This window comes from Myodes glareolus, chromosome 7 (assembly GCF_982192425.1).
Source record: "Myodes glareolus chromosome 7, mMyoGla1.1, whole genome shotgun sequence".
NCBI lineage: Eukaryota > Metazoa > Chordata > Mammalia > Rodentia > Cricetidae > Myodes > Myodes glareolus.
Genome location: NC_142032.1, coordinates 16,483,469 through 16,506,767, shown reverse-complemented (window position 1 = coordinate 16,506,767; position 23,299 = coordinate 16,483,469). Strand labels below are relative to the sequence as shown.

General features: G+C 37.3%; 1 protein-coding gene across 17 annotated transcripts in view; it reads left to right on the top strand.

Moving 5' to 3' along the window:
- Btrc (beta-transducin repeat containing E3 ubiquitin protein ligase) overlaps nt 1–23,299 on the top strand; it is a 185,612-nt gene that overhangs the window by 95,372 nt on the left and 66,941 nt on the right. For 7 of the 17 annotated variants that reach the window (XM_048439124.3, XM_048439126.3, XM_085693995.2 and 4 more), the window contains one exon: nt 11,267–11,344. The exons of 6 other annotated variants lie outside the window; for them this stretch is intronic. In XM_048439124.3, the coding sequence (XP_048295081.1) occupies nt 11,267–11,344 (78 nt within the window). Of the gene's footprint in view, nt 1–2,939; nt 3,128–8,876; nt 8,900–11,266; nt 11,345–23,299 lie in introns of those variants that run through there. 4 more of the 17 variants (XM_087907856.1, XM_087907855.1, XM_048439131.3 and 1 more) reach the window with 3 other exon arrangements.

Below are 23,299 nucleotides of genomic sequence, written 5' to 3'. Positions count from 1 at the left end.
CTGATCAAATATGGGTAAGTTCATAATAAAATTATCAGAATTATCTACCTCTGTCTGGTTTTTTGGCAACTACTTATTTAGTTGGCATGGTTTTTAATTTTATTCCAAAATGGTGAGGATCAAAACTATAATAATCCAGGAATGTCTGAATTAATGTTTCTCACTTGTTTTTTAACCAACAATGGATTGTTAATATTACCAAAGAAAATTCTTCATTTTGATTAATGACAGGGAATAATTTTGTAAAAATAAACAATGCAGGTTTCGTGTGAGTCTCCATTTAGAAGACAGAGACTATGGAAAGTAGTAATAGTGCAACCAAGTTGTAGAATGTCAGAAATGTAAGCAAAATGGTGTATCGTTAGCAGAATGGATGACTAGAGGTGTGTGGAATATTCTCCAGTATTACAGCAACTTCAAACCATAGCCTCGGGGATAAATTTTGTTAGAACACACAAACGTATCCTTTTAAATTGTCATTTTTAAATAGAAAGAATTTCTATTATTATTTTGTTGGAGAAAAATACTTTTTAAAATCTGGTATTTGTCAAAAAGCATTGTATTAAACAAAGAACTCAAACAACATTATTTATTGCTAGGGAAATAAAATTACTTCATCATCCCAAATAAATTATTAAACCACTCCTGATAGAACTCCAAGTTAATCTGTTTTGGTTTTATTTTCATTTTGCTGTTTGATAATGTTAGCATGAATATTAGAGGAAATGAACTATCGGTGTGTGACTTTGGCCCTTCCAGAAAAGAGGCATGCTTCTCTTTCATTTAAATTCTTAGTCCAATTCTAGCCCCCTGTAAACCTACTTAGAGACCCGACAATCCAGTTGATATAAGTTCTGTTAGCTGCTTTCTTTAAAAAAAAAAAAAAAAAAAAAAAAAACCATAGCCCTCTCCCTCTTCTTTCTATAAAAGATGTTATCAGGAAATGAGATGGCAAGACTTAAAGTAAAAGCAAGGATTAAAAGATCAAATATTAGAATATAGTTAGCATTCTTAGCATTTTAAGAGAAAAGCAAGGAGTATAAAGCATAGTACATGATCTGTTTTTCTTAAATGCGCCTCTGTTCTTTAAAACACATTTAAGAGCTATGCAGGACTGAATTTTTCAGACTTGGAAACCAAATATTTACAAAAATCAGTGGAAAGAGCAGAGTTTATAAATTTAAGAAATATTTTTTAAGTTGGAACGGTCACAGGGTAATAAGATTAGAATGATTTCTTTTTTAAGCATTCTAATTTATTAAAAAGTAAAAATTTGCAAATATTTCATAATAATAAGGGAAATAATAAAGGAAGTCATATACAGACAAGTTTATAATAAAAAATAAATACCAAAACCAGAACACAAAACAATCTTTGTTTTTGTTTTCTTTTTGCAACTACTTATTTAGTTGGGGTGCTTTTTATTTTTGTTCCAAAATGGTGATCATTTGGAGGATATTACAGTTTATCATGTTAAATCTTAAATTTCTTTGAAGATAGTGTTGCATTGTAATAAACTGGTAATACTCAATTCAGGAAGATACCCAAGGTGAGGAAAATAAAAAGAAACCAAAGACCATGTGAGGAACAGGAATGCCAGAAGTCACAGTTCATTGGGGTATGGATTCACATCCCTAAAGCTCTATAGAATGCAGATGCCTTTGAAGTTACAAAACTAACCGGACATTCTTAGGAGAAGCAAATGTTTGCCTCTTAACTTGTATACAACTGTATGAATAAGATAGTGTATAAAAAAGACAGCAAGGAAATTTGTGCTTTAAAAGACATTGTCCCAAACACATATTCAGGAAAAGTAATATTTTGAAGAGGGCAAAATATTCTTTGAGGTGCATTTAAACTTAAAAATTTTGTGTTTGGGTCATATGTTAGGTGTGCTTGGCTTTTTATTTCAGTCTTTCAATTTCAAATTCTAGCAAGCTTATGTTTATTTTACTGTGCTTATTTAACCTTATGAATTGTTTTTGGTTTCTTTTTCTTTTTTGTTTTTTGTTTGTTTTGGTTTTGGCTTTTGGTTTTTGAGATAAGATTTTTTGTGTAACCCTGGCTGTCCTAAAACTTGCTCTGTAGACCAGGTTGGCCTTGAACTCACAAAGATCTTCCTGACTCTGCTTCCTGAATACTGGGATTAAAGGTGCTAGCCACCACACCAGGCTGTTTTTGTTTTTTAAATCATGAAATATATGTATGAAAAAAATTTCAAAAGGAATAGTGGCCCTAATCCGACAAGAAAACCACCAACCTATGGGAACATACACAGGCCTACTTTGCTGTTCTATTTTCAATTTGAAAATATTAAGCCATATTGTTATAGTTTGGTGACTGCACTGTCGTGTTCAACAGAAATAAAATATTATAAAAATTTCACAGCCTACAAATTTGTATGTAGACCATACATACAAATTTGTATGTAAACCAAATAAAGTATGGTTGACTTTTCAGTTAGTCTTTAGAGCCCTGAAACTTAGTTTAGTGTTTAAATGGACTATTATTCTGATGTGGAACATGTTAACCTAATTACAAATTCTTATGTGTACTCAGAGTCATTACTAAGTTGATGTTCAAATCTTTGATTAAGAAGTCACAAAGCTAAATATGTTCAGACAGCTGTCATCTTTCCTCTTCAGAAAATAGAGATAACTGTTTTAGTTATTTTGGGCAGAGGTCCCCATATTGATTACTGCAAATTTATTTTTCTCTCATATTTAGACTTTTAATGATACTGTTAAAATATTGTCTTGATTGGGATGTTTCCTGACTTGAAAGTTAGCAAAAGCAACATTGGTGCCCTTCCCTTGTAATTCCCTGGTGCAGTTCATCTGTGTCTTTATCTGAGCATCTCAGTACATAGTTGAGCTTGTTTATCTTAGAAGAGCAGAAGTCAGGCTTTTAGGGAGTGAGCTACATGTTCCAGAATAACAGACACCAATGCTGTTTGACTTGAAGAACATTTGATCTCTTACATTAACACCCATGTCACTGTAACAGCGACTACAGTCAAACTGTTCAGTTTTCGGTTATTTAGCTTTGAAATAACCGTTACTGCTGCTCCAAAAATACCTGTGTGTAAAATTGTACATTGGCTGACCCCCCCCCCCAGGACTCGTAAGTAAGCACGGTGATGTGTGTGGTCAGAGGGAGGATATTTTGTTGGCTTTGTTTTAAATAATAACTGTCCCTATCTAAAGATGTTCCTTCTGACCCCAGTAGTGTGTTGTATAACTTGTGTACATTAGCAGATTCAGCAATATCTTAAGCAGATTTTTGTTTGTTGCTAATAATATATGTACTCATTGGCTATTAATTTGAACCTTTTTATTTTCTTCTCTTAATAATAAGAAGTTTAGGTTCTCTGGCACTTAACCTCAAAGATTGTTTTGTTTCTCCAAGTACAGTTCGGACAATAGTTGTTGAACACAGGGAAGCAAGACTTTAAGGACTGTAGGTTTGTTAGAGTCTAGTACTATTTTGCTTTATTTGGAAATGTTCTGCTCATAATTTCTGTGTTAAATAGTTTGGCAGTTAGAATTAGGTTGTAGTATTCAAAGAAAAAAACGATTTGTGAAATCAGGTTGGTTTCCTTTTCTTTGAGAAAAGTCTCTTTTAATGATAGAATGCAGCCTATTTTAATCATGGTGGGACTTGCCCATATTATTTAATCCCTTCCTTCTTTTTTTCCTCTATTTCCTAAAGTTTGTTTCCTCATTTTATTTTTATTATATAATGAAATACTACCAGGCCACACCAGTACTTTTAATTTAACATACAAACACACACACACACACACACACACACACACACACACACACCCTAGCATAAGTGTAATTGGTTGAAAGGCAACCATCTATCTAGGGAATTGTTCTAAATACTAAATGTGTCCGTGTGTTTTGACGTGACATATTTGTAATATTTCTGAATACAGAAAGCACTTTCTGTGTTAGCTGTAGGTATCAAAGCCGTGTCTTTGAAGACTTTGTGCTGTGCAGATTCTGGCTTGTGCGGTAACGACAAGTGTGTGCCTGCATAGACAATACATTTTTCCCCCTGAGGTCCCCACACACCTAGTTTCCCTCAAGCTCATCATCTCTGTCAGGTTAATCAATAGGCACCGTATGGCAGAGGGTCAGTAATCAGTGTCATCGTGCCTTTAAATCGTGTTGAAAATTTGCTTAAAGCCTGGGCCAATTAACATCGAGATGATGAATGGATGGGAAGATGGGAAGAGCCTGCCGCTCAGGGGCTTTGTGAGGAGGAGATGCTCAGCTGTTGAGCAGCAGACACCAGCGAATAAAATCAGCCATTCATGTGAGCTCAGTCCACCCACTCTTAATGATAATGTCAATCTAGCAAAATATATACACATTGGAGTTGTCATGAGTTCATAAATCAAAGGAGTTTGTCAAAGGCATTCAGATTAACGAGGCAGCAGCAATAACAAGTCAAATTTGCATAGAGAATTGCTTGAATCTCAGTAAATTATGATCCTGTTTTTCATTTGATTATTTGCTAATGTCTCAAGAGGGAGAATGATTATATTAGCATGCAAAATCTCCTCCAGAAGTAGAAATCTGAGGTATAGAAGACCAGCACACTATGACAATTAATCAGTTTCTGCATACTAGCATAAATGCACAAGGCCCAGAAATGAACTTCTTTTTTATTATTATTTCTCCTTGCTACTGATCCAAATGGTTCAGCTTGACAGAGACTTTATATTGCTTTAACAGTGTTCTGAATTGTGCCTGCAGGCAAGACATAGTTATGCAGCTATAACCAACCTATCCATCTGCCAACCAGATTGGAATTCTCCTATCCAGGGCTTCCATTAACCCCCACTGACAGCTCCAAACAGGATTAAGAATTTGGAAGCATAAAAAATAGTTGTTCTTTGCAAATACATACAGTCCCTTTGCATTTTGAGAAAGGCTGCATCTGTAGTATTTTTATAATTAGTGTCAGGCAATGTAGCAGGGGGAAAAACCTACTTGGCAGGTTTTTTGACTTCTGTCATAGGGAGTAAGGCAGTACTGATGACCATTCTCTCCCAGTGAGTGCTTCCCATTTTATCTGGTTCCTACCACTGTTTTGGATCTGTACGCTGCTGAAAAATAACACTCCTTGAAAACTTGGACTGGGGCGCTATAGAAGTTTAGCGCTGTGTGCAGACTTTGTTTGATGTGGCTGTCGTTTAATAGAGTATGCCAAATGGTAAAGTTGCCAGAGAAGCATTGTCTGTGGAACCATGCCAGAGAGGATTATTTTATGAGGACACTTCAGGTCTTCCCTAAAATCAGATCCTTTAATAGGAATTTCCAGTAAGTCTTCTATACTTCTTTCATTTATTCCAGGAAGTTTAAGATTAATTAAATTTGCTCAAATACACACACAGAGTGCTGGTAAGGTTTTGTGGGTTTTTGTTTGTTTGCTTGTTTTTTGTTTGTTTTGTTTTGTCTTTGGAGATAGGGTCTTACTCTGTAGCACTGGCTGGCCTGGAACTCACTATGTAGATTAGGCTGGCCTTGAACTTTCATTGATCTTCCTGTGTTTGCCTCCCAAGTATAAGGATTATAGGCATTATCAGGCGCTCTCTCTCTTTCTCTCTCTCGCTCTCTCGCTCTCTCGCTCGCTCTGTGTGTGTGTGTGTGTGTGTGTGTGTGTGTGTGTGTGATGTCACTTTTCACTAAAGAGTTTTTATTCTTTATGTAGTTAAATTACCTTTTAACCTTGTAAAAGAATAACTTTGTTTTTATAAATTGGAAATCATGTGCATTTGGAGATTAAAGTTACTGCCAAGTCACAGAACAAGTTAATGGGAAAAAGTATTACTCCAGTTGCTTGCAAAGCTCATTACATAATTTTGCAGCTGGTTATTAGAAAATAGTCTTAGGTTCTTTTTTTTTTTTTCATGTATATTTGCCATTCTACATGATAGTGAACAGTTGGGTTCTGACTTTAGGGTTTCTCTGTATAACAGCCCTACTTGTCCTGGAACTAGCTCTTGTAGACCAGGCTGGCCTCAAACTCACAGAGATCTGCCTGCCTCTGCCTCCTTAGTGCTGGGATTAAAGGCGTGCAAAAACACCACCTGGCTCTGACTTTATTTTTTTTAATTATTTCTTTTAGTGTTTGTGCATATGTGCAAACTTGTGCATGCCATGATGAATAAATATATGGAGGTCAGAGGACAACTTTTGGTTGGTTCTTCCCTGCCGTCTTGTGGTGTCTGGGGATTGAATTCAGATCATCCATGTTTGAGTGTCCTACCTTATCAGCTATATCTTTGGCCTAGATTCCCACTTTTAAAGGGTTCAAACTCAAGATAATAACTATCTGAATTGTAAAATCATTTTAATTATCCCAGTGAAAACTTTAACATTGGGACTAGATCTATGACAGTGGTTAAGAGCATTCTGGCTGTTCTTTCAGAGGACCTGATTTTGATTCCCAGCACCCACACTGTGGCTTGCAGCCTTCTGTAACTCCAGTCCCATGAGATCCAACATCCTCTTCTGTCCTCCATGGGTACCAGGCATAAACATTGCAGAGAAAATACCCATACATGTTAAATAAATAATTATAAAAAATAGAAAATAATTATAAAAAAATTTAAAAAGTGGAAAAACATTGTATCTAGTTCTTAAACTTGTTTTACTTCTAAGTGATATCTATTCAAACTAGTTCAGGCTATGTCTCACCATTCAATCTTGAAAAAGATACTGGTTTTGCTTGGTTTTTGTTGTTGTTGTTTGTTTGTTTTTTGAGACAGTTTCTCTGTGTTGGCCTGGAACTCACTTGTAAACCAGGCTGGCCTTGAACTTACATAGATCTGTCTCCCTCTGCCTCTGGAATGCTGGAATTAAAGTTGTGCATCACCATATGTCAATTGGATCTTATTTATTTATTGAGCATCTAGCATCCCTGTTTTATGAAATATGTTGAGCTGTGGAGGGAAGTACAAGACTTTACCAAGCATCCTTCCTTACTGATTAGTTGAGAGTAACAGTGTATCTGAACACCAGATTATATGAATCAAGATAAAAATGTTAAGGAGTTTTCAGTAGAATAAGATGGAATGGTTATGTTGTTTCTTAGTGAAGATGACAGTTTAACCTCATCTTAAGGATATTGGAGCTTGAATAATTTTCTTGTGTTCATAATTGTCAGTCGAATTAGAGTAGAGTTAAGGAATCTTTCACTCGGATTCAATGTCATAAAACAAGTTTGTGTGGCATATGAAGAGATTTGTTTGACAAAGGCAGAGTATAATACAGTTGAGGGAAGTAACTGGGTATAATATGTTTTAGAAGGACTCGAAAGTCAAACTGAAGGGTGTTTGGTTCCAGGAAAGGGGTGTGTGTGTGTGTGTGTGTGTGTGTGTGTGTGTGTGTAGGTCAGTGGACAGCTTGAAGAGGTCAGTTCTCTTCTTTCACCATGTGGACCCAGGCATTGAGCTCCAGTAGTCCAGCTTGGTAGGAAGCACTTTTACCCCCAAACACTCTCCCCAGTTCCCACTAAAAGTTTTGAGATAAAGATCATCATGATACTAGCGGTATCTGAGGCAGATCAATCAGGCAGCAGTACTCAATCCAACAAACATAGAATAGACTCATTGTGTTGAACCATTAGAATGTGGAATTGGAAAAATTGGCCAGTCTTGGAGGAACTTCACAGCATAGGTTGAAGGCATGTTCATACACAGATATGACATGGAGAACTGGAATGTAGTCAGTGGTAGAGCACTTACCTAGCAACCTCCAACACTAATAGAGGGTAGAGAGCTTCAACTCATGAGTGTAAGAGATCAAATATGATATCAAGATATATAATATTGAAAAGTGCCAAATTGGAAATCAGTATTCAGAGACATTAATTCCCCCAGGAAGTGATAATCACCAACTTTTTTGAAATGGTATTTTAGTTGTTACTTGAATCAGGTTTTTTTTAATTGCATTTATTTCATTTTATTCTCTGTGTGTAGAGGCAGGGGGGTGTGTGGTGTTTAAAGTCTTTTATACCAGGATAGGCATATATTGAGGTCATAGGATAGCTTGCAAGAATTGATTATCATCCTACACCACATAGGTTCCAGGAATTGAACTCAGGTCATCAGTCTTGGTGACAAACATCTATCAATGGGTCCTCTCCCCAAACTTTGAATTGAGATTTTAATAGATCAAAAGATTAGGGGGAAAGGCTACTATTATATTGAGCAAATACAATTAGCGAAAGTGAACCAGGTGTGATGTTACACATTTGTAACTCAAGCACTTGGGAGATGAGAGGAATGAGATTTCAGGGTCATCATTGACTACATACTGAGTATAGGGTCAGCCTGGACTATAGAACAAAGCTGTCTCAGAGAGAAAAAGAGCTAGGTATAGTGATATATACCTATAACCCTGGCAATTCAGGTTGAGGCAGGAGTATTGTCACATGATAGAGGCTGTTAAATAATGAGGCCCTGTCTGAGAGGAGGTAGGGGCATAGAGGAGGAGGGAGAGTGAAAGGGGGAACAAAGAGAAAGAGAAGGTAGGGAGAGAAAAGAAACAAGAAAGATGCGGGTGGGGAAAAGAAAAGGAATTTGCATTAGCAAAAACACAGGGATGAACAAGTGCATTCTTATTTTGATGAATAATAAATAATGCTATGCAAATGATGCAGTGCTTTGTCAAGTTAAACTTGCCGAATTACTAGTGTTGTAATGATTTAAGTTTGGGTCAATTATATAAGTACCAGGGAGCTATAAGAGGTTTCTTTTTATTTCTTGAAGCAGAATCTCTACTATATAGCTCTGGCTGTGCTGGAACTTGCTGTGTAGATAAACTGGCCTGAGATGTATAGATATCCACCTGCCTCTGCCACCCAAGTGCTGAGACCAAAGGTATGTGCCACCACGCCTGACTTAAAGGGTTTCTGAGTAGCAAAATAACCTTTTTAGCATGGCAGCTCTGACAGTAGTGTGTATGCTGTGTCAGGTACAGACTAAAGCAAGGCTATCAGAGCTTGTCAAAAGTAAATATTGTTGGTCTGGACTAGAGGAGAGGCAGTTGGAATGCAGAAATAGTCTTGAGTATATTAAAATTGAATCAAAGGGGAAAAACTCTACTGGAAACTCAGATGTGCTGAAAACAAAAAAGTAATGGGTAAAATAATGAGTAATGGGAGCTTAAGTATGGGACCAAAAGGAAAACTGGACCACCGGTGAGGAGATGGTTATTTGCCAGATTTCTCTATTGTAGAGTTACTTTTTTTTTCTTAAGTATCTTAGGGGTATACATTTGAAATTAATGTAACAGCCCTACTACTTATAAAAGGTTCACCTGCTACTTTAGTAGCCCCTAGGTGATTCTTCCCTGTGTCAACTAGTTACTCTTGAGTTTATTGCCTGTAACTTAACTTACTGGAACAGTTGGGTACTTTTCTTGTTGGGATTCCTTCTCATAGGGTGCAAACAATAAGTAATTCAACTCTTTTGGGTGTTAGTGGTGAGATTCCTGAGGACCACCAAGGCTACCTATTAGGCTCATGTGACAATTTCTTCTTTCGTTGTTACTCTCATGTTGGAGCGATTATTCATCTCTAATTTACTGACACTCCACATTTCTCCTTCAATATTAGGCAACAACCAGTTCCTTGCCCCTTACAGCCTGATTACTTAGCATTGCTACCTCTGTTTTATGTAACCGTTGTGCTGGGTTTTTCATTCTGGTTGGCTTTCTTTTAATGGGTTGGCCAAAATAAGTGTTTGGTTAATCTATCAAAAAAAGAACTAACTTTGAACAATGTTTACAGGTTTTTCTTCCTTTTTCTCTTCTTAACTGCTGGATGGCAGTGACATATGCATGGCTTTAATCCCAGTACCCAGGAGGCAGAGGCAGGTGGATCTCTGTGAGTTTGAGGCCAGCCTGGTCTACAAGAACTAGTTCCAGGACAGGCTCCAAAACCACAGAGAAACCATCTTGAAAAACAAAAACAAACAAAAAAATTCTTCTTAACAATAACACCTAGCCTTTAATCACAACACTCTTGGCAGAGACAGACAGATCTCCACGAATCTTCTACATAGTGAGTTCTAGGCTAGCCAGTGCTGCAGAGTGAGACCCTGTCTCAAAAACAACAGTACCTGGTTTCCTCATTTGTAGTACTCTATAGTCATTAACTCAACTATTTCTCCCTACTCCTTGGGCAGTTTTCATTCCTTTCTTTTCTCCCAAAACAGAATATATTTTATGTTGATTTACAGCACAGTGGTGATTAAATAGTAATTTTATACATGTATGAAATTTTCCAGATAAATTCATATTTAGATTCAAGAAATATGTCCTAAATGTAAAAATAAAGTAACTCGTTAGAATGTGATAATTTTATATAATGTAATAAATTTGTCAGCTGTGAACTCTAATCTATTACTGTTAATTGAGAATTCAAATAAATGTAATTGGGATTTTCTGTGTTTGTTTTGTAAATGGTTAACATTTGTTGTCCTTGTTTTGTTTGTTAGAGAGGGTCTCATTAGACAGATGAGGCTGGCCTCAAACTTGAAACTCCAGAGAATCTCCTGCCTGTCTCCCAAGTGCTGTGATTAAAGGCATAAACTACCATATTCAACTGATTTTAAACATTTTTGAATTTGTTTTTAATTTAATTGTTTCTCCTTGGTATATAAAAATCCCATTGACGTTTTAGGATCTTGTAGCTACTATTTGAAGTGGTAATGACAAAGAAATTGACCCTAATCTTAAATCCTAGAGTAAATATTACTTGTGTTAATAAGAACTACACTGCTTTTGTGTAAAACAGAAAATCAAATGTGAGGTGAGAACAAGAGATTGATCCTTCTAAGAGTTCAGACTAAGTATCAAACAGACAGTCATAATAGTTGAAGACTGATTACATAAAAGAGAAAGTAATAATCATGGCTTAAATTGTCATCAGCTAAATGTGACCTAGGACTTCCTTATCAGCCCAGTGTCAAAGTCTGATAAACTAGACTTCTAGTCATTGTGATTCTTCTGGGTAGTGCTTAAACAGACAGAATACCTCCACCCAGATCCCAATGTGAATTTATTTATATACATGGGCATATGGTTTCCTTTACATGTGTGTATGTCTGTATGTATATAAATCTTCAAATGCATAAATATACATGGTGTTCTCGCTTACAGAATTAGAAATGTAATTCAGTTTACTCCCACAGAATAAGACTGAAGATAATGAGAACTGAATTAAAGCTTACTTTCTTTCACAGAATTCCTCAGAGAGAGAAGACTGTAATAATGGCGAACCCCCTAGGAAGATAATACCAGAGAAGAATTCACTTAGACAGGTATGAAATTCAGTCTTACTTAAAATAAAAAGCTTCCAACAACAAAGCAAAAGACAGGAAACCCTTGACTATCATTTTTTAAACACTGGAATTTAAATCAAGAGCCCTGTATTCTGAAGTTGGTCTGGCCAATGCCATCAGTTTCGATCAGGTAACACACTTCTCAGTCATTTAAAAATATCCTGGATGTAGCCGGGCTGTAGTGGCGCACGCCTTTAGTCCCAGCACTCGGGAGGCCAAGGCAGGAGGATCTTTTTGAGTTTGTGGCCAATCTGATCTGCAGAGTGAGTTCCAGGACAGCCAGAACTACACAGAGATCCCTGTCTCCAAAAACAAAAGAAAACAAAACAAAACAACAACAACAAAATGATACTCTGGATGCAAAAGTACAAGGCAGTCTGTATATGTAGTAAATATTTAAATTGAAGTAAAGAGGTCTTGTTTAGGCAAGATGACCTTAAGTACCTTATAGAATGGTCATGGAATAGTTAACACTAATATTTCTCAGTAAAGATTATTTATACATTTTAGTTTTAAATTAAATAGCTCATTAAATAACCCAGGCTAGAAGGCTTGATGTTATAGGCCTCCCACCTCAGCATCCTGAGTCCTGGGATTAAAAGCCTGTACCTCATGCCTGGCCAACATTCATCATACATTTAAATAGTAGTAGTAGTAGTAGTAGTAGTAGTAGTAGTAGTAGTAGTAGTAGTAGTAACAATAATAATAATACAGTTCTGTAACAAAGGTAGTTTCTTTTCGTTTGAATTTGTATTGTTTTGTTTTGTTTCTAGAAGTGGAGTCCACTATAGATGGTTACTTTAAAACCTTTTTTGTGGGGCTAGAGCTATGGCTCCGTGTTTAAAGTACTTGCTATGAAAACATGAGGACCAGAGTTCAGATCCCCATAACCCATGAGCATAACAGGCGCCTGTAATCCAGCACTGTGAAGGCAGAGAATCAGAGAATCCCAGAAGGGATTCTCAATCAGTAAGGTGCAGAGTGATTGAGGACCTCTGCATATATGCACACATGCTTGCATAATACACACACATAGGGGGAAAAAAAGAGAAAACTTTAAACCCCTTTTCCTCAGGCTTCTGTGCCCTGCTTCCTAATGGTAATGTATTTTACTTGTGAAAGTTCAGTCTTAACAATTTTTTTTAAAGATGTATTTACTTATTTATTATAGTGTCCCACCTGAACTTATGCCTGCAGGCCAGAAGAGGGCACAAGATCTTGTTACAGATGATTACAAGCCACCATGTGGTTGCTGAGAATTAAACTCAGGACCTTTGGAAGAGCAGCCAGTGCTCTTAACTGCTGAGCCATCTCTCCAGCCCATGATTGTTTTTTTAATTAAAATATCCAAAATAGTGACTGAAAAAAAGTCCTCACTACTGTAACCTGTTAATATTTTGTTCTTTATTAGAAATAGAATAAGTCATTAAATTATTTATTAAATTATTATAGCTAGAAAATAAGTGTCACGCTCATTTTTAGTATCAAATTGTATAAAATGAGTACCAGAAGTAATACAAATAATTTTAATTTGTTGTGTTTATGGCCTTGTTTTAGGACACAGGAGAGCAGTGATGTAGTTTTTGATGGATACCCACAATGAACATATTTATTTCATTTAATCCTGTGATAACCCTGCTGAGTTGGTAGATATATGATTTCCAATTTACTGATGAAACTAATGGAAGCTTGAAGAGCTTAGGCTTGATCAGAACTGCTCATTGATTTGGAACTTGGACCTTACTATTTCCAAAAAAATTTTTACTTCTGCCTCCAGAGTCCAGTTTTTACAGCTTTCACCTAAAAGGAAGGCACTTGAAAGCATGCCACAATCATTTTTCATTTAGTGTATGTTCACTCTTTTTTGGATAGGCACTTTCCCATTTTTTATAAAAATAATTGTTTTAAATAGAATTAAGTCAATATAGAAAGCTTTCAAAACAAACAAACAAATTGATGTTGAAATGGATCAGTTTAATTATTTGGAGATAGATACCAGACCTGTGTGCTGAATGATCAGAGCACTGTTGAGTAAGGTAGACTTGGAGATGGAGACTCTCTGCCCACTATACAGAAGCAACTGTCAGAAAACAGTGATGCGACAAAAAGTTTTGGCAACTTTATTTAAGCTAACAAACGAATTTTCACTCTGCAAAGTTATAAATTAATTTTAATAGGCTGATCCAGATGGTCCATTTGGAAAATGGATAGGCTGATCTGTTGAAAATTAAACTAAATTTATCTCTCTCATACTTCAAACTGAAGCAAGAGAGAGAATCGTGCCTATTAAGTCCAGCACATACAGATGGACCAGCAGGTCACACATGGGACTAATCTGATTCATTTTAAAAATAAATGAATACATTATTGAATCATTTTCTTCTTGCAAGATCTGTTGTGTGCAGTATTTGAAAGAGATTTAATGTTTTTTCCCTGTTGCTATTTTAGCAGGTTCTCTTCACCCCCTCCACTTTAATTTAAACCCCCCTCCATTTCTTCAGAATGATTTTTCTAATATCTGCCATTCAGGGTTGAGATCCAAGCTCTGGAGATTAATTAGGTCATGAGGCTTTCCCCCCTCCCTTCTTTGTAAAGGGTTTTATCTCCATTCTCTTTGTGAAGAGCATGAACTCAGTGTTCTTGGAAAGAGAAATGGCCTTTAGAATTAGGGAAGTAGAAGATCCTCCTGGGGCCTCGGGGACTTTTAGCTTCTGGGTGTAAAAACAGCCCCATGAATGCAGATTTGTAAATTTATTGCAGTGCCATCTGGTTTTTTGCTTGAACCAGATTACTGTTGGCTTGTTTCTGTCTATTGTGGTGGTCACTCCCTAGGAGCTTGCCCTCTCAGTCTTGGGAAAGAGTGATGAATAGCAGGGGTCAATAGAAGCGGGTCACAGGGCAGCTGTCCAGGACTGCCCTGAACTTGATTACCCCACTGCTGTTTTTTTTTAATCTAGTGCATAATACACAAGCTGTTTAAACTCCTCTTTTTCTCTGTTGCATTTGACAATAAGGAAATGCCATTTGCTATTTTGTTTGCCTATTGTCGTGATCTATAGATAAAAAGATGTTAAGGCCAGTCAATCTAAAGTGAGTGTTTGCTTCATGGGGGCCAGTCTCTTCAGTTGAAATCAATAAGATTTAAGAAATCTCTTACCCTTAAATATAAAAAATTCATCTGTACTCTAACAGCCTAACATTGTGATAACAAACCTTATAATTTGTATCATTTATTCTCAGACAGAGGTTTGCCAGTGCTGATGGGACACAGCCACTAATGTTAATTTGGAAAGCTGTTTTAATATTGGAGGGCTGAAAGAAGGGTTATCACTATAATTCTTGGAGACATTAAAAGAATATTGGAATATTATAAATAACCTAACGTCAAAAATTGACTAGATAAAATGGGCAGATTCTTTGAAAATACAGCTTACAAAGTTAGCACAAGGTAAAAGAAAGTTATGTCTATTAAATATAATATCTTCGTTATCAAAATGTTCATGTGGTTTCACTGGTGAATTAAAAACTATTTAAAACAGAAATAATAGCAATCTTGTACTACAAACCCTCTCTAAAACACAAAAGGAAAGACTCCTTTTGGCCTGTGTTTTAAGACTACCATAATAACACTTTGAAAACTTGACAGAGAAATTACCAGAAATAGTGAAGGAGAAAGTTGTGAGACAACTCCTTTTGTCATCATTTGGCATTAAGTATGAACTTTTAAAAAGTGCAACATAGATACAATTTTCTTTCTGCTTTTACTCCTAAACTGTGAAGCTATAGAAACCATAACCACTGTTTTATATTCCGTGTGTGATGGGGGTGGCCAGAGAAGATAGTGAAAGTGTTCTTTACTTTTTGAAAACGTAGCATTACCACATGCGTCTCTTGTTTGTTCACACTGGGGCTAATAGGATCTGTCACTTCTCCTTTTCTCAGTAATTGAGTAAATTGGCTGCTGCCTAATTCTTCTCCCGTCCTCCACCCCTTTTGTGTGTGTGTCCACTTACCATCCTGAGAACGTGGGCAGTGATAAATAAAGCATTGAGTGGAGCTCTCTCGTCTCTTTGAAAGCAGCATGATGCCAGCCCTCTAGTTATATTTCTTTAAGTGTTTACATTTTCCTGTATTCTTTCTCTTGTGTAGCTGGAACCCTGGGGATGCAAAGCCATGAGAGAGGCCAAGAAGCTAACAAAGTAGCTGTCTCCCTTGTTAGCTTGTTCCTTTATTCTTTAAAAACAAGATAAAAACCATCTGGCTCAGGGCATTCCATTTTCCTCCCCTGTGCACCTCTATAGATGGCAGCTTCACCTGCAGTGAGGGTTTACATTGATTAGGGAGGGAGCAGTAATTCAAGCTTCCATCTTCTTCAAGGATACTTTGCAGTCTGTAAAGGTGCTGACCCACTGAGTTAAACTGTCAAGGGACGATAAAAAAGTATCTTCATCCCGGGAGGTAACAGCTGCCAGGTTTTCAACACCTTGCAGACTGCTGGGGAAAAAAAAAAAATGTCAGCCAAAAGAAAAATGAATCTGTTATCATCTTCTGTTAATGACTGGGCCGTACAAAAGGAACTACGTGGATCTTTTGGAAGGATAAGTAACTGTTTCCCTTGCCTGAGATTTTTCTTCTCCCTACATTGTTATAAACGTCACCATGGAGGAACGTAAAGTTAAAAGAGCCAATGGAAACATGGATGGGCTTGGCTCCTTTCTACAGTTGGGCAAGTAGGAAGAAGATACACCTCACAGACATAGAAAATGACATCAGAGTGTGTATTAGCAAAACAGCAACAAAAAAATCATTCATAAACCAATAAGCTGAGAGAAGACATACGGTGTTCTGTTCTTTGGAGGACAATTTGTTTTCAGGCAGCATCCAGATGGGGAAATACCACAGCATTGCTGTTTAAAGAATCACTTCTCCCTAAAAAAAAGGAGTGAAGCCTCACAGAATTTACTGCCTTTACCAGAGCCAGTGTTTGAGTATGATGGCATTCTCTTCTTTCTGATTTGATTAATGAGGGGAAAGGTTTAATGAAGTCCCTGCTATCAGGCAGGCAGTTTTTTCTTCTATTTGTTTTAGGTTAGTCATTTTAATTGTATTGAGTAATTAGAAGGTACACACAGCCAAGGGAGCTTTGTTCTGATAATTGCTCAAGAAAGCCCATTCCTATCTGCTGTTGCTTTGTGTTAAGGCACTTCTCCCTCTAGTGGCAATAGTTAGCACTTTGGCTTGGCAGTAGGCAAGGTGTAATTGCAACATGACAAACTGTGCTTAAGGGACTTTCTTGTAAATAGTTTAGGGTTCAGCATTATTTTATTATATATGTGTGTTTTACCCTTTGAAACTTCCTACCTCCTCTTTCTTCTTCCTGAAGTGCTTTGGGCTTTGAGTGGGGGAAAAAAATTGCCTGAGATGTTTATTAAAAATAAAAAACAATGCATTCTGGGTAATGTTTTGCAGCTTGACTTAATTTTAGTCATCTATTTTAATTACCTATTTATAAAAATGGTTTTGCATTTGTAGACATTATTTAATACTTTGGAAGAAGCACCTCATTTGAAATAAATAAATAAATTGTACGTATTTTAAATAGCCTATGTAAAAGATCTTAAAGGTAATTAATGTAGGTCTCTTAAGTAAGACAAAAGTGATCTTTCTGAATCTGATGAAGTGATTTGTTTCTATAACTTCCCACTTTTGCTGAATTCTTCAGAGTCTAATAACATTGGGGGGGCGACAACAAAAACACCCCAGCATGGTTTGGCAATTTGTGCCTAGCTACAAAAATCCTTCTTCAAAAAAAAAAGCAATTTAATAACCAGCTTTCTTAAAATTATTTTGAGAAAAGAAGACCGTATAGGGTTAGTGCTTTGTTTTCTTTTATTTCAGTGTAATCATTCTTTGATAAATTGTGTAATCACTGACTTAGTAGAAAACATATTATTGAACTCCTGGGTTGTAATGACCATAAAAAGTGTATTTTCATATAGAGAGTTGAGATACTGTGAATAAATTATAAAGGAAATAGCTTATATGCTGGTCAAAGTCCATATGGGCCCAATTCATTTTGTTTTCAGTGCTTAATCTGAATGCATCATTTTTAAGAAGGAATAAAAAGGGAAAGGGGGGGGATAGAAAGCCTATTGTGCCCAGCTGCACACATTCTAAGACTGTTCTTAGGTCAACATGGAAGGAAAGCAGAGCAGTGGTTCTCAACCTGTGGCTCGTGACCCCTTTGGGGAATCAGGTGACACTTTCACAGGGGTCACGTGTCAGATATTTGCATTATAATTCATAACAGTATCAAAATTACAGTTATGAAGTAGCAACAAATATAATGTTATGGTTGGGGGTTCCCACAACACGAGGAACTGTATTAAAGGGCGGCCACAGTTAGAAGGGTGAGAAGCACTGAGTTAGAGCTTTGTGTCTTCGGTTGGGATTCGACAGAGTCTGGGTGGCGTTTGAAAGGCCCAGTCCCAGCTTCCCTGGAGTTGTTTTGTAATTTGATTTTTCTAGCCCATATTCTTGCCTGGCCTGGGACATTATTTGATGTTACTATATATCTAAAGGTCCCTGTTTCCCCACCGCACCCCCAGTCTCTAAGCATTTTCATTATACTTTATCTTGTTTTGCTATAGGGCTGTTGAACAGATTTCTTAAGCAGCCCTTTGCAAGGTTAAAAGAATGCAGCCTGGTAACAAGTTTGTGTCATTTTAAATATATACCTTCTAGTAAATAAGGAGAAGCCTAGCAATCAATCCCTTTTAGTGTGTTATATGTTTCACCTGACAACTAAACCTTCTATTGATTAGCCATTACTTTGTTAGATAATCCTATGTCATTGAATCCATTGTAAAAAATTAAACTCTTTAAAATGTTTTACCCTGGCAGCAGTGTGAAAATTGAAAACTTGTTCAGAATTACAGCCTGCTTTCACAAAGAAGGTAGTTTTCAGCCAGGCATCTTACTGCTTTATGCTTATGTGCTTTATATGCAATATAAAAACGTATTAAAGTACTCCAACGCAAAACTCTCTGCCTCTGGTTCAACAATGAAGCTACCTTTTCAAATGTTGCATGGGGACAAAGCCTAGCTTGCCTGCAGCTATTATATTCACTAGTTTGATTTCAAACTGGAAGGAATCTTATAACAGTAAATAACATTTGAGACTTTTACTATGGAGTGGTCAAAGACTGGCAAATTTTAGTCACTTGTCTACATTGTTTTTTTGGAACATAACCATAAAATGGTTATGTACCCTTTTTACAGATGAATTGCCAAAAAGTAAAGTCTATATCCTAGCAAGTCTCTACTCAGGACACTTAGTGCTGGAGTAAGCTTCCTGACTCTACCTAATGTTCCCCTGAGCATATTAAAAGTCATTCATGAAGGAGAGGAAAGTTTGAATGAAATGAATTATTCTAGCATTCAGAAATTTTTTAAAAAGATTTATTTATTTATTTATTATGTAGACAGCATTCCTTCCATGTATGACCGCACACCGGAAGAGGACACCAGATCTCATTATAGATGGCTGTGAGCCACCATGTGGTTGCTGGGAATTGAACTCAGGACCTCTGGAAGAGCAGTCAGTGCTCTGAACCACTGAGCCATATCTCCAGCCCCCCAGCATTCAGAAATTTGTTTTGTTCTTTGAGACAGGGTCCTGGCTAGCCTGGCATTTACCTTGAAGCTCAGCCTGGCCTTGAACTTGAAACAATCCTTCCTTAGCTACTTAATTCAGAGTATTACAGCTATAAGCCACCATGCCCAGCTCTCCTCCATAAATTTTTTAAAAATTCTACATTTCTACCAGGCGATGGTGGTGCACGCGTTTAATCCCAGCACTTGGGAGGCAGAGGCAGGCGGATCTCTGTGAATTCAAGACCAGCCTGGTATACAAGAGCTAGTTCCAGGATAGGCTCCAAAGCTACAGAGAAACCCTGTCTAGAAAAAAAGATCTGCTTTTTTTTTTTTATTTTGTGTGTGCATACATGTGTGTGCACCTGCTCCATACAGCACACATGTGAAGGTCATAGGACTGCCTGAAATCGGTTCTCTCCTTCTACTGTTTGAGCTAGAACTCAGGTTATTAGGCTTGGTGGCAAGCACCTTTACCCACCAAGCCATCTTGCAGGTCCCCTTCAATTTTTTTAAGCTTTTACCCTTTTTTTTAGCATGTGTTCAGCCACTAAGCTACATACCAGCCCTCATAATTTTGTTTTATTTTACTTTATTCTTATTTGTTTATTTGATTTTACTGAGACAGGATTCTCTGTGTAACTCTGGCTGTTCTGGAAATCATTCTGTAGACCAGGCTGGCCTCAAACTCAAAGAAATCCACCAGTCTCTGCCTCCTGAGTGCTGGGATTAAAGGCGTGTACTACAACTGCCCAATCATAGTTTTATTTTTATGAATTCTTTTGTAACTTAATTGCTTTTTGTCTCTTTTCCTTGCTTTATTTTAATGACTTTGACTTCCAAATTAAGTTGAACTGATGTGACAAGAATATCTTTCCTTTGTTCTGGTTTGGGAAACAGAAACTTCTGTACCCATGGAAACCATTTGGGTCTCAGATTTTCTTTCTGAATTTTTTTTTTTTTTTGAGACAGGGTTTTACTGAAGTTTTGGATCCCGTCCTGGAACTTGCTCTGTATACCAGGCTGGCCTGGAACTCACAGAGATCCGCCTTCCTCTGCCTCCTGAATGCAAGGATTAAAGGCATGTACCACCACCGCCCATCTTCTCTTAGAAATTTTTTTAATAGTAGTTTCACTCTCTACTAAGTAGAGCTAGCTATTTGCATTTTTAGCTCGGATTATGTGATTTTGGACAGTTTATATCTTTTGTGCCCTATTTTTTCAATGGGTTGTGTTGGCTTTTGTTTGCTTTGGTTTTGGTTAGTTTCTTATATTTATTTTGTTTATATTTTTAATTATGTGACTGTGTCTGAGTTTTGTACATGTGCATACAAGGTGCCTTCAGAGGCCAGAAGAGAGCACTGGATTCCATGAACTGGGGTTACAGAGAATGTGATTTACACGATGTGGTGCTGGGAACCTATCTTGGGCCCTGCACAAATAGAATGTGCTCTTAACCACTGAACCATTTCTCCATCCACCTGGTGTCGGCTTTTCAAGACAGACTCTCAGACACTGAGCCCTGGATCCTTCAGCCTCTGCCTGGAATCACAGGCTCATGCTTACCACATTTGTTTTAAACCAGCATCTCACCATAGATCCCAGACTGGCTTCAGTACAGCTCTCCTGGCTCTCTGCCCCTTCCCTTCTTTATTCCTTCCTTTAGAAGACGTCTCCCTCTGTACACTATGCTACATAGAACACATTGTATAGTCAGTCGGTGGTGGCCTCCAACTCTCAGCAATCCTCTTGCCTCAGCCTCTTCACATATCTTCTTATTTTAATAAGCAGTTTTTTCCAGATTTGTCTTATATTTCCCTTAAAAAAATAAAGTGTGTTTGTGTGTGTGTGTGTGTGTGTGTGTGTGTGTGTGTGTGTGTGTGTGTGATGTCTGTCTGTGTCTGTCTCCACAGGTATGCATGCCTGTGGATTTAATGTGTAGGTAAAGAGGATGTCAGATCTCTTGGAACTGAAGTTACAGGCTTGAATTACAGGTATATCCCACCATACTGTCTCTCTCTAGGTTTTCCTTTCTCTGGTGAAAGTTTCTCCATCTGTTTGCTCATTATGATCATTATCTTTCATTTAATTATTTCATTGAACAGATTAAAGACCTCTTTAGTGCTGTTCAGGTAGGTCATTTTGTATATTCTTCTTCTTGACTGCTCTACAAGTGTGGATGGTTCATTATAGAATGAATCATTCTATATACAATATTCTTATATATTATATTCATTATATATATGGTGCGGGAGAATTATCTGTATTCTGTCAATCATATTTTAATAAAACGCTGATTGGCCAGGCAGGCAGTATAGGCGGGAAAGCCAGACAGGAAGTAGGGGTGGAGCAAAGAGACTGGGAGAATTCTGGGAAGCAGAGAGGTTCCTCTGCCACTCCTGCACAGACCACCGAAGAGGCAACATGTAAGCTGTCACACTGAGAAAGGTACTGAGCCCATGTGGCTAAAATAGATAAGGATAATGGGGTAATATATGTTATAAGAGCTAATAAGTAGCCTGACCAAATGGGCCAATCAGTTTATAACCTAATGTAGACTCCGTGTGATTTTCCTTGGGACTTGCTGGCTTGTTGGGGTACCGGGCGGGACAGAAACCCCAACAAGCCGGCCCTCGTGTTACATATATATATATTCTATTCATTATAGAAACTCTGAATCTGTCTCTTCTTAAAATACTAACAGTTCAATGTGGCCTTGGCCTTACATCTGAAAATGACGAGTGTGTTTGTTTTATCCATATGCCTAAAGCAGATCCCTTAGAACATTTTGTCATCTCAACTCCTGCTCTTTTTCAGTGTCACGGGGAAGCCTGAGATCCTTTCTGCTAAGGAGGGTAGGAATCAAATCTAAATTCTTACCTGATCTCATGGGCACGAGCTGGAGTCTTGGCTCAGTTCCTTCAGTCTTCCAGCTGCTCTTCCCATTGAAATTCTCAGTTTCCCTTAATGTATGTCGTTTGGGTGTTAAACATGGATTTGAGGAGAATTTAAATGTATTTTCTAATACCTCTTCCTTTCCCTGTGGTTCTCTCCTCTGTGGAATTTCTGTTCTCAATTGCCAACCACTGTGGCAGTTCTGAACTCCATGCTTTGTTAGCTCAACCCAGTAGGCTGTGGCTTGCCCGACTGTTGTATTTACCATCACCTTGCTGACTGGACTGTTCAGTGCTTCCAGGAGAAACAGACTCACATCTTACCCAATGTAGTTCTTTTTCAGCGCTCCCCTCCCTTTCCCACCCATTTTCAGTGCCTCACATAGTTTGAAATATATTTTGCCTAAGTTAAGCTGTTATCCAGAGCAAGGTTAACTCATTGTAACATTTCTGCCATTGTTGGAATCAGAATTCTTTTGTTGTGTTCCTTTATCCCCAACCCCTCCCCCACTTTTTGACATGGTTTATGTAGCCCATGCTAATTCCAAAATCCTGGGATTATAAGCGTAGACCACTAACCATCCTGAAAACTGAAAGAAAAAAAAAACAGAATTCTTTGTCGTAAGTTTTATTAGTTTATTCAATAATTATCAGTTCATGTGTATTTTTTTTAAACACTGTATAAGAATATTTTTTAATTGATCTAATGAGCTCTACCTTTTTCTCTGTTCCCCTCCCCTTCAGCCCTCTCCCATGGTCCCCATGCTCCCAATTTACTCAGGAGATCTTGTCTTTTTCTACTTCCCATGTAGATTAGATCTATATATATGTATATATATCTCTTGGGATTCTCAATGTTTTCTAGGTTCTCTGGGATTGTGATTTGTAGCTGGCTTTCTTTGCTTTATGTTTAAAAACCATTTATGAGTGAGTACATGTGATAATTGTCCTTCTGTCTGGGTTACCTCACTCAATATGATGTTTTCTAGCTCCACCCATTTGCCTGTAAATTTCAAGATGTCATTTTTTTCTGCTGTGTAGTACTCCATTGTGTAAATGTACCACATTTTCCTTATAAGAATAATTTTAATGGGACCAGAGAGATAGCTTAGGGGTTAAGATCACCTGATACTTTTAGAGAAGACCTACGTTCAGTTCCCAGCATCCATGTGGAAATTTACAGCTGTTCATAGCTCTAGTTCCATAAGTGTATTCTGGCTTATTCAGGTAACAGGCACACATACTCATGCATTGTACATGTGTACATGCAGGCAAAACACTTATACACATAAAATAAGAAAAATGTTTAAAAATACTTTTAATATGCTTTGAAATAATTTCAATTTAAATGGTAAATGAAACAAGGAAACGTTTAAAAGAAGACTTA